The sequence below is a fragment of the Vespula pensylvanica genome, chromosome 2 (assembly GCF_014466175.1).
Source record: "Vespula pensylvanica isolate Volc-1 chromosome 2, ASM1446617v1, whole genome shotgun sequence".
Taxonomy (NCBI): Eukaryota; Metazoa; Arthropoda; class Insecta; order Hymenoptera; family Vespidae; genus Vespula; species Vespula pensylvanica.
The window spans coordinates 10324886-10337092 of record NC_057686.1 but is presented as its reverse complement, the minus strand read 5'-3'; the positions used below and the strand labels follow the sequence as shown (position 1 = coordinate 10337092).

At 31.9% G+C, this 12207-nt stretch overlaps 1 protein-coding gene and 1 long non-coding RNA gene across 4 annotated transcripts; both read right to left on the bottom strand.

Moving 5' to 3' along the window:
* Positions 1-109: 109 nt before the first annotated feature.
* On the bottom strand, positions 110-2246 carry LOC122637656. The gene is made up of 2 exons (XR_006329284.1): positions 1715-2246; positions 110-1629 (listed from the first exon to the last, which is right to left on the bottom strand). It is a non-coding gene; the product is annotated as an uncharacterized LOC122637656 (long non-coding RNA).
* A 322-nt stretch (positions 2247-2568) lies between these two features.
* Positions 2569-11204, bottom strand: LOC122637642 (V-type proton ATPase 116 kDa subunit a1). Of its 3 annotated transcripts, none has more exons than XM_043829911.1 (14): positions 11042-11204; positions 7225-7365; positions 6924-7103; positions 6715-6843; positions 6516-6634; positions 6299-6425; positions 5947-6123; positions 5625-5837; positions 5137-5347; positions 4643-5066; positions 4417-4544; positions 4097-4335; positions 3642-4021; positions 2569-3550 (listed from the first exon to the last, which is right to left on the bottom strand). In XM_043829911.1, exons 2-14 carry the CDS (start codon positions 7339-7341, stop codon positions 3454-3456), a joined length of 2541 nt encoding a protein of 846 aa, XP_043685846.1. In that variant the 5' UTR covers positions 7342-7365; positions 11042-11204; the 3' UTR covers positions 2569-3453. The 3 variants fall into 3 exon arrangements, with proteins under 3 accessions (XP_043685846.1, XP_043685845.1, XP_043685847.1); XM_043829910.1 differs by having other exon boundaries at positions 5137-5350; positions 11042-11199; XM_043829912.1 differs by having other exon boundaries at positions 5137-5350; positions 6516-6598; positions 11042-11195.
* Positions 11205-12207: the final 1003 nt, after the last annotated feature.

Below are 12207 nucleotides of genomic sequence, written 5' to 3'. Positions count from 1 at the left end.
AGTTTTTAGAAATATTGTTTAGTATAAAGGAAAATATCATATAGCAATTAATATAACAATTAATTTTTTTGCATGTCGAGTAATGGAAAGAATTTCAAAGTCAGGTGCATTCTTTTAAATGAAATCATATATTTTTCTTATATAAAATGATTTTTGAAACAAATTCAACGGACTATATTACTATAATTGAATGAAACAAAATTTACAAAATTTGGACAATTAATACAAAGTGAAATAATCGTTCAACTTTTTATCGATGACAATTTGAATCCTCATAAATGTTCAATCGCATACTCGCATATTCGCGTATTCGCATTATACTCGCGTATTCCTTACACCATCATTTTATGCATCCCTTACATCATTATATCGCGCATCTCTTATACCATTATTCTGTACTTACCTTACGCTATCGTTCTGCGCTTATCTTATATCACATATTCTGCGTTTACTTTATACCCTCGTTCTACTTTTACCTTATAGTCTATACCATGCATTCTGCATTCATTTTGTGCTTATTGTGCACTAACCTTGTATTTATTTTGCGTTTACGTTGCGCTAATTTAACGTTTACTTTATGCTTACTTTGCGTATTACCATCAATAATGATGTAAGGAATGCGCAAATTAATGATATAAAGCAATTCTCGGCATTTATAACAATTTGATCCTTATTAATAATTAATTATTACTACTCATATTGATATTAAAATTTAAATCTGTAAACCTATTCCTTTTAAAAAATTACAGCAGTCGGGTTTCGAAACAAGTACTTACACGCTGCAATACTAACTTCCAAAGAAACGGTATTCAATATTACAGAATTTAAAAACAATTTACAGACTATTTTGATATTCAATTTCAGTTGAAAAATTTTCTTTTATAATAAAGTCGTGGACGTATAAATTAATTAAAATATTGAATTTAATTTATATAGACGGATATATATCTATATAGAAGTATAGTAAAAGGAACAAACATAAAAAAAAAACAAATTTAGAAAATGTGTGCATTACCGATTGTCAGCGGTAAGCAGGTTGCCAACAATCAGTCACAGAAAAGCAGAAGACCAAACTTTGCGACTCGAATTTATCGATATCGTAATATTTAATCTCAATGGCAAATTTACATATAGGCAGTGAAGACGGTCATCTTAGACCTCTTGAACACATTTGCCAGTATTTGATCTTAAAAGAATCTGTTTATGATACAGGTGAGTGCATTTGATTCAATGCAGTTCACTGGTCTATACCAGCGAATCACCGGCGAACACAAAAACGCTTTGATTCGTTTGATCGGCGAATTTGATCGCCTGGTTTTTTAGATCGTTTGTCGATCTAGTCACCAACTGGTCGATAGACTGTTCGACAGTATGCATATAACCATAAAGACGTATCACTTTCGCGTAGCATAACTCACTTCCGAAGTGTCCTTAACGATTTTCACATACTTCTTCCCAAAATCTTTGGAAGCACTCAGGTTCTTTGGCTGTTACACGTGGCCAATTTACTCGTCGCTGTTAAAAGCAACGACTAAATCGTCACATTAAGTACTATTAACTTGTCACGTATAGTTACTAGCGATGGGACTTGGAACGCTTCCAGTCGCTTCTCTGCTTTCACTACATCAGCTATGATAAACAAGAAACTATATATAATAATATAATCCCAATACAAGTTGCAGCACGTGCTAAGTAGAAACGACGCCACGATTACCTTATCGCATGCGATGGTTACAGAAATTTCTCACAGCGACTAGGTCACATGATCACTAAAATAGCATGCTTCTGGTAAGTAGAATTGAACATGTTTAATTCAAATCACCTCCAGCGTTTATAACCGTTACTTGAAATAGTAGCGACGATTAACCTGTCACATGATAGCGGCGGATAAAGTCACCAAATGTGACTTGGCCTTAACTGTTCCTAACAAATTACCCAATTTGTCTCATGCATTCTTACAATTCAAATTAACGGATAACTATACTTTACTTAGAAAATTAGAATTTGTGATCGTTCAAATTACCATCAATAAAAAGTGGTTCAATGATTATTTCATTCTGTATCAATTGCACCAAATTTTGTAAACTTTTTTCACTCAAGATCACAAAGCTCATAGTTCATTAAATTTGTATTAACAAATGGCATCGTACTATGAAAAATATATGGTTCCATTTGAAAAAAATGAATTTGAATTTGAAATTTCGTTTCCAACATTCGATCTATAAAATAATTATTTGTACCATTTAACGAAATTTCCTTTCAAAACAAACAATATTTACAAAAATATCTTTTTGATAGGTTCAGTTTCTCACTAGATATTTCAATATCGCGAGTTACAGGAAACGTCCTATATAATATATGACAAACTTTTCACTTCGAATTTTCAGTAATTTATTTTTAATTTAAATAAAGGACAATGTGATAAAATATATGCGCATTTCTTTTTTCTCTTTCTCTATACGTGTGTTTTTCTACACATCACAATATCTCTGAATATGCGTAAACATCTTGGTATACTTTTAATCAGTAGCACTTTATATTTATATTATAACACACGAATACTCTGGGTTATTTATTATAAAGAATTTGTACTTTATTAATACAGAATGTACTTTTCTCTTGACACTTTCTTTCCAACAATTATTTATCGTCGACTTGTCTTTGTCTTATTAATCAAAATTAGAGCGTGCATGAAATACAATCGTTGCCCTTAACGTATATATAATATTATATGTTATATAATATATATATATTATATATTACATATATGTTAATATATATTATATATTATACATTATATATTATATATTATATATTATATATTATACAATATATCTAGAGAGAGAGAGAATTATTATTATCTAAACTATGAACATCAATAATGGCAGACTTACGATTGTAACTAATGGAATGAATAACATTGCACGTACAAATCTGTAACATTCTCTTTTTTTCTTTTTCTTTTCTTTTTTTTTTCTCAAACTAAACACACTTCCAAATAAAACAACAATGATAAAAAGACTCAATATCGTCGAAAATTCTTAACAAATTACAAGTATGATAAAACCCAAATTTATATCGAGATAAATGAGTTAAACCAAAAAATATTGATAGCTATAACAAAGAAATATTTATGATAGCGTTAAGACGAACAACATCTGTATATTACGCATCGTCGTGTATTCTTAAAAAATTGAAACGAATTCTGATCCGTTTCTTTCTACACCGTATCGAAATATACAATATTTTGATTAAAAGATATGATTTCGCGTTTTTAATTATATTTAACGTATATATACTTTCGACAAAGGCACATTACGGAAGTTGAGTGAAACCCTGTCTTGTTCCGTTTAGATAATAATAAGAAATTTCGCAATCATGATATATATGGTCTTTGATAATGTAAATTCCTTAGGAAAAAATGTATTATTGCTTTTGTTTATTTATGAACGATTAATCTTCAACATCCTCGGCGTCTAGTATATTTTTAAAATAAAATGGCTGAAAAATGTATCCTTCTCCTTTATAAAATTTACTCATAAATTCCATCCTGAAACACGAAAGAAATAAATTTGTATAGATATAGAATCTCGCAAATAATTCATATGAATTCGTGAAGAGTAGATAAAAATTTGTCGTACCAATGGAGCCGAAGAGTATGAAGAAAGGCGGATAGTCCTTCCATTAAAACAAGAATACAAACTGTGAAAAACGCCCAAGCAGCAAAGGTACAGAACAAAATAACGCTTGAAACGTAATTACTGTCTCCAGCTCCTAATCCCATTCGTAAAACTCTACTCCAAAGGACCTCAGATAATTGAGAATGAGCTAAAGACAAAGCCCAAAGACGTAGATAAGAAGCAGTGTGAGAAACCGTTGATAAAACATATTCTATCGTATGAATGGCTTGATAAATCATCAATTCGCTAAAACTGTTATCATGATCTTGATGCACGCTTACAGTTTGACTCATCGAAGGTACATTCTGCAATTCTATATCTTGAGAAGCATTACCGTTTCTCTGAAATTCAATGAAATTCATTTATCTTCTTATTTACCGTAAGAAATTGACATTTCTTATGTTCAAAATACTTACAAGAACTTTTCCATCATCTAATGATTTCGGTTTGGAACAAAACAATGTACAGAGCGGTTTACCGAATAACATTACAGGGATGCATAGAAGTGCGATGAGAACAAAGCACGTTTGCATCGTCTCCTGACCTTCGAACATGTACTCGTAACAACCACTTTCTACCTTGGCATGTTGGAACAGCATCATATTAATAAAAGTATTTAACACAGATGGTGCACAGCCTGGTTTGAACCTTAATTCTGTCATAAATGTTAGAAAATATTAATTAATGACAATGTTAATAATTAACAACGTGAAATTATTCGTAATAAGTTATGTACCTGACGAAGTCGCATCGTACATGACCCATTTAGCAAACATTAAAAATGCCATGTAGAAAAATAAAACAAGCAGAAAGATTAATTGCGGAAGAAATTCGAAGATCAAACTTGAATATTTCTTGAAATGTCTATGATCAAAAAAAATAAAATAATAATAATTTTCGATTAGTATTCTTCTAAAGCGATTTAAATTAATTTCATGTTATTCGAATCCTCAAACACTTACATTATATTAACAACACTCATACAAACTCCGAATATCATGTGAACGACTCCGAATATTATAGACAATTTCATTTTGTAAGAATTAAGAAAGAGTATCTTATTTTCGGCGATCATCCAAACGGGATCAACACCGAGAGGATAGGGTGATTGTAGGTAAGCTTCCGTAGCTGGATCCAATGTGAGCGCATGAGAATCCTTTATAGTTGTATAATTGTAATTGTTTCTCCAACTGGATCCAAAAATATTTAGGGACTTTGCAAAGACGTCGTTATAGATAATACCGGTGTAAACAGAAAAGATACCCATCAGCAGGATAATGTAACGTCCATGAAAAAATATACTTGCTATTTCATTATCAAGCTTTTGTTCCATGATCTTTTTTTCTCGAAGTACCATAATCGCAGCGAAAATTATCAATATTATACCTGTAAAATAAATATACATTCGTATTAATTCGAAAATATTGATATAGATATTGTTTATTTGTAAACTCACCGTGACCAGCATCTCCAAACATAACACCGAAAAGAAAAGGAAAAGTGACGATCGTGTAAAGAGCCGGATTGGCTTCACGGTAAGAGGCTATACCGTAAGCGTCTATTAAATTCTGAAAACCTCTAGTGAACTTATTTGTCCTATTAAATGTTGGAGGATCCTCGTCCGTTTGAATTACGTTGAGGAAAGACGGTATCGAACTTCCACAGAGCTTCTAATGGAAGATAATTTTTATATACGAACTGGTCGATCTAAAAATAAAGGTGGCCCACGTAAAGTGTAATAAATTATTTTTATCGACGTAACCTATTGAATGTAGCGTTGAAATATTCTGATATAAATAAATGAAAATAACAATTTCTAACACTATATATGGGCCATCTTGAACAGTTTGGAAAATTGATTTTAAAATATGAAAAATCTTAGTACAGTTTTGATCTTCCAAAAATCAATTTTCCAAGATGTAGATCAATATAACGAAAACCTACCGATCCTTCCGTTAAACAGGTCTGTACGATTCTAAGATCAGCGACGGGTACCCAACACTCTCCTATCAAACATTTCTTCGAAACGTCCATGTTGAAGAGATTCATTGTATGATAAATAGCTTTCATTTTACGAACCATGATGCTCCAATTGAGGAGCTCTTTAGCTACGCTATGTAAGACACGTTGCCGATGATCTTGAGTTTGATTTAGAACCTAAAAACAAATAAGAGATGGGGAGAGAAAAACATGCAAAGAGGAATATGTAATATTCGCAATCAGGAAATTGATCGATTAAGCTCGATATTCCGACGTAGATTCTCACCAAGTTAAGATCCTCCAATCTTATTCGCACGTCCTTAGCCATTTCTTGACGTTCAGCGTGACTGTTCGGACAAGGGTAGAGGGAAGCGTGAAATCCAGTGCAGACCTTCTTGATACGGCTTTTCAATTGTTCACCTTGGAAAAAGGCGACGAAAGCTGTTTTATAGATTTTGTTGCCCTAAGAATAAGTCGGAAAAAGGTAAATGCATTAAAGATCGACTCTACAACTAATATGAAAACATAAATAGATAAGTCTATACCATACAAAGAGAACCAAAAAAAAAAAAAAATTGTACACGAATATCGAATAGTTTCGATTTTGGAATGAAAGGAAAAAGGAACATGACACTAACGGTAGCCGGATCCTCCAATGGCTTCTCGAGTTCGGCTTGACGAAGAAATACATTTCCACGAGATATTCTCCAAAGCATTCTCTCGAAGGTAGGTACTCGCTCACGGTTAATCACCCCAGCAACGAATCTAAAATGCACGAAGTTATATCACTATCGGTTGTAATAGAAGGTTTAACATAATCAATGAAATAATCAGATAATATGAGTGAGAACTTACTCGAGTCGACCTCGACTCGACGCGCTCGGATTCTGTGCTTCCTCGTTAATCAAAGCCCTAGTGATTGAGTCGTTGGCCTCTTCCTGTTGATATAGAAGAAGAAGAAACGACTCTTGATTCTTCGACAAAACGGTAACATCGATTACACGAAGGAGGACGGCGCTATGAGAGGAAAAGCTGCTGAACTACTTTTAGGTACCTCCGTGAAGAATACTTGCGTCTTCTCGAGGACGTGCCATAATTCCGTCAGCTCGAGATAGTTGCTTTTCAGATTGACCGCGTTGTGGCTCAGCTCTAATATGTCGTTCTCCGTTTTCTCGAGATGCGCCTGAAATTACAACGATTCTTCATCTTACATTGATATTAAAGAGGATGAAAGGAAGAAGAAAAAAAAAAAAAGATTCTAACCTCGAGGTCTATGATCGCACGGGGATTAGGTGCGCGTGGTAACTCTGATAAATTATCGGGTATAGGTACATCATCCTTTCTCACTTCTGCTTCGATATATCGTAGTTTCCGTTCGAGTTCGTCGCATCGTCGAACTTCGTTAACGAATTTTCGTTGAAAATAATTCTGATCTCCATTCAGCTACGAAAAAGTCAATAAGAATTGGCCTTCGATGTACAGATCCTCGATGATCGACGATTAAATTATATTTTAAAAAATAGAAGATGATTTTATAAAGAATTCTCGATGCGATTGAACTTACATCACGAAACTGCACCGTACCAGTTTCTCCAAGCTCGGAAACGGAAAGATAGGCAGTCTCAGGTTGGATAAATAACTGGCAAAGGGCCATTTCTTCGCTCCTGAACATTGCCCCCATCTTGAAGGCGATTTACTATTTACCCTAGAAATACATAACAACTGGAAGAAAAATTGCTTTTTTCTATTCTTTATAAATTACAATTTCTACAAAAATGAACAGCGGGAAAAAATTAATAAAACAAATTTATATCCTACGACCGATGATCTACGAAACTCAAATTACTCGATCGTCAACGATGTTAACGCAAAGGAATTTAAATATCTGCTTCGCAGACGTAATCGGTGTTCTTATGGTCTCGTTCAAACATTGATATAAGATAAATACCGCGAACCAAATTCGATTTTTACCTTGATCGTGTTTAAGAATATTTTCGAAGATTTTTTTCTTGAGAATTTCTTCGAAAGATAGAAAGAGATATATGAAGAAAAAAAAATATATAGAATAAATAAGTAGGTGTATATAAAAATTATAAAAACGTGTACGAGAGGGTAGATAAGGAGGAGAGAAAGAGATAGAGAAAAATGACCTCTCTCGAACATGCTCCCAAAGTTGTCGCGATGTATTCATTAACGAGGTGAGTTATGATCGTTCAGTAGGCAAAAGGAAAATATAGAGATGTCTGTAAGATAAGATCTCTACAAACAGCTTATTCGCATTTACGTAAGTGTTATGTGGCATGAAGTACACAATTTCAATTTCTATATCCTGGTTTCCTGTGAAAAACTCGATTCTTCCTTTCAGACAAACTCGTTCACGAAAATAAAAATAATAGAAAAGTGTATAGTTTAGTATAATTCGTTGCATGGAATGAACGATTCAAAGGTTATTAAAACTTGATAAACGAATTCGTTGTATTGAAAGTTCACGTTTATTCTATGAAAAATCATCCTTTATCGTACAATTTCTAACGTTTTCAAACACAAGATGAGTTGCAAGGCCATAAACACACACTTATAAATCGTGGAGAACGTAAAGAACGATAGACCAAATACCAAAGAAAGATAAAAACTGAACTTCTCTCACTGCTGATAAGAAGAAAATTACTCGTTTAAAAATCCACGTAACTCGACTACGTAACGTAATGTAACGTAAGTGAAAATAATAAAAGAGCAAGAGAAAAAGAACATTATAAGAGACGAGAGCGCACAATAGAGATAACAATCAGAACTAGAAAACGAACAATTTTCACGTGGCTTTCTTCTCTGACAATAAATCGATGCTATTCGCGCGAAACCGTTCGATAAGAGCAAAAGATATAAAAGCAGAGGAGACAAAGTAAAACACGAGTAAAGAACGAGAACGTAGGAAAATAAATAGATAAAGAAACAACGACTAAAATAATTTAGTCTTTCGATTATCAAACGAACGAAAAGTGAAACTTGTTCGACGATGAAAATAAATGGAATACAATCGATTACCCCAATTACAAAAAAAAAAAAAAAAAACTCTCGAGTCCAAAATACAAACAGAAAAATATAGGAGTTGGACAAAATAATGGAGATACAGTACTTCCATCATTTCGTTTAATTCCTGTAAATAGATAAAGAAATAACAAATAAAAAACAAATGAAGTCATTTTGTTATCAACTTTCAATTATCAAATAAACCAAAAATTAATCTCGATGAATTAAGATAAAGAAAGTAATAAAGAAAGTAAAAATTAATTTCACGATGAATTTTAAGTTTTTGATATTGTTTCTCAAAAAATAAACACGAAATTGCTCAAAAAAAAAAGTAAACAAGAAAAAAGAAAAATAGGGAAAAAAATTTAATGTCAACGAAACGAAAAAAAATAAATCATTTTATGGCATTTATCGAACTGCAAACGAGCGTATCCTTATCTAACATAGTTGAGATAATTAACACTTGAAGGATCACAATCCCTTTGTGATTCAATTGATAATCACATAATAATAAAAAAAAAAGAACAAAAAAAGAAAGAAAGATAAAAAAAAATACGATATAATCTATCGTCAATCGGATTCTGATCAATAATGATCACGATCATTTGGAAATTTAGAGAATTCTCGTCGAATTAAATGAAATAACTGTGACGCGTGTCCGCGTTGACCGAGTACCAAAGTGACACTCCTGCGAGACGGTTCTTGATCATGGATTTATCTGACGATAGATTTTAACTGCTAGAGGGTGCAGCCACGCATGCGCTTCGAAAAAGAAAAATAGTGTTGCGTGAATACGATAGATAATAATAAATGAATCTAATTAGTTTAGTTTAGCTTAGCTTAGATAAACATTATAACAACGAAGATCTTTATTAGTATTATTATATATAAAAAAAAATTTAATTTCGCAATTATTTAAATAGTTTTTTTTGTCATAACAAGTATCAACCAAATTTAAGAGAGAATATTATTGATATTATTTCAAAAGTAACCGAACTATAGATATATTACGTTTTAAGATTATCATCATCATTATTATTGTTGTTATTATTAATATTATTATTACTGTTGTTGTTGATGTTGCTGTTATTATTATTATTATTATTATTATTATCATTATTATTATCATCATCGTCATCATCATCATCATTACTATTATTATTATTATTATTATTATTATTATTATTATTATTGTTATTGTTATTGTTGTTATTATTATCATTATTATTATTATTCCATATAAAAATAAATTACATACAAAATTCAATCTTATCAAAAAATATCAATTGATTTTAAAAGAGAGTACTATTGATATAGTTTCAGAAATAGCCGAACTATGGTAAATGCTTTTAAAATTACTATTATTATTGTTATTGTTATTACCATTAATAATATTATTATTATCATTAATAACATCATTCTCATCATTATCATTATTAGCGAGTAAATATTATTAAGTAATTGATCGAAATTTCAATTACTTTAAAATATAAACGATAAGTTGAAAATGATAAGAGAAGGGCACAATGAATATCTTAATCTTTTCTTTTATTTCGCACTAGTTATTCACCCTTGCTTTAATAATCATTTTCCACGGAAACCTAATCAACGAAATCGATCTCGTGACGATGATCGATTGTTTCTCTCTTTATAAGTTTACGAAGCGATATTTTGGTTTATTTTGTTATTGTATATATTATTTTATTATTTATATGATTTGAAATATATCAGAATTTTCTGAATGAAAGACGATCGAAGAAAGAAATGTGTTATGATATTTGCATCATTTGAATATGCCTTAACTCATGATGATTTAGACGTTGATGAGCAACGACGATAAATCATCCGAGGACACGTAATTAGGATAAAGACCATTGACGATGTTGCGATTGATCGATTAAGAAATAAGAAACGAATTAAAAATTTGAATTATTTTTTATAATTTTTTGTAATCATTTTTATAGATTGTCCATATAATCAGCAGTCATATGACTACCGATAAACGAATTAGATCGTAGATATAAAATATCGTAGCTGTGTGCGAATCTAATAAAATATTAAAATCTCTTCAATGTCATCACGATCGAATTCTAAAAAGCGATGATTACTTAGTAAAAAACGTGAGTACTCGCATCGTACAATCCATATTTAATTTATTACATAGTTCTACGTAATATATAAATGGGTATTTCGAGTATGCGTGTAGACGACTCTAAGTAATTATTTTGAAATAAAAAAGAAAAGGAATAATTTCTTTCGAATGCATTTAACATAGAATTATCCACATTCAATGTAGATCTCTAAAAACAATATTTTTCTTAACTTTTATTTATTTTCTTTTTTGTTTAACAAACCTTGAAGAGCAACACCAAAGACGAACACTAAAGAATAGAAGATCGACGAAGACGTAGATTAACGACGAAAGGGAACGAAGTTAAAGTTTCGAACGATCCGGCAGGTGCAACACTGAGCGACGAGTGATTTGACTAGATTCAACACTACGCTCGAATAAATCCCACCTCCTACATCAAAGAGAGGGAAAAGAGTAGTGGTGGTGGTGAGGTGAAGTGAGGTGGAATGGAGAAGGGGTGGAGTAGGGAGGGAAGAGTTGGGGTGTGGACAGAGAGAGAAAGAACGAGACCTCGTGATGAACCTCCATAGTCCAACAAACGGATAGGTAGCCACCGCCTTCTCTAATAAGCTCTTTTTTCTTTTCTGATAGAGTACGATACGTGATTATCGATCTTTTTTCACTCATTTTACGTATGGACTTTTTCAAAAATTGGATTAATCGTAAATCAAAGATGATAGACGCGAGAACTTGAATTAGATGTTTATTAGCACTCGCACGATTTCAAAATAAAAGAATAACTTTTACTTAATGTACTTCAGAGATTATGATCGATTTCTACTTTCTTCTATCACATGATTTACTTGATATATGTACTTATATGGAATACAATATCGTCGATAAAATAATTATAGGCAAGGTGTTGTCCGCATTACGCATGCTTCACAGATAATCTCTACGATTACAAACGACGGCATTCTTCTTCTTTTTTTTTTTTTTTTCTTTTCCTCGTCTTACAACAATAACAACACGTATGTATAGATAAGAAAAAAGCAGTGACGACGACAACGCAGTTATCTTCGTTTCTGCACGCCTTGCTATACTCTAAATCAATTTTTTATTATCCAGTCGAATAAATCATCACGGCACATATATTCGATTTATTTCTTTCCAGTAAAATGGGTCTACAAGGTGATCGAAAGATTTTTAAAATAAAGAAGATATTCGTTTTCAATGAAAAAACGAATACGATTAGGTATCTATGTGGTTATGTGCGTGTGTGCGTGATGTGTACACACATGTAATATTGCTTTAAAAATAATACAAATTCAAGGAAGAGACAGAAAGCTCTCGAATGGAGAAAATAAAGAAATGAATTCACGTTGAAGATAATAAAGTAAACACAAAGCGACGTATCTCGTGACCCAAATTCATATTGCAATAGCACAT

What these genes read in the sequence shown, in the direction of transcription:
- LOC122637642 (XM_043829910.1), bottom strand. Translation starts at nt 7,341, where the DNA reads ATGGGGGCAATGTTCAGGAGCGAAGAAATGGCCCTTTGCCAGTTATTT. An exon ending in CGCAAGTATTCTTCACGGAG is followed by an intron (nt 6,635 to 6,714) that starts GTACCTAAAAGT and finishes GTTTTGTCGAAG; the next exon opens with AATCAAGAGTCGTTTCTTCT. An exon ending in TCGAGTCGAGGTCGACTCGA is followed by an intron (nt 6,426 to 6,515) that starts GTAAGTTCTCAC and finishes CGTGCATTTTAG; the next exon opens with ATTCGTTGCTGGGGTGATTA.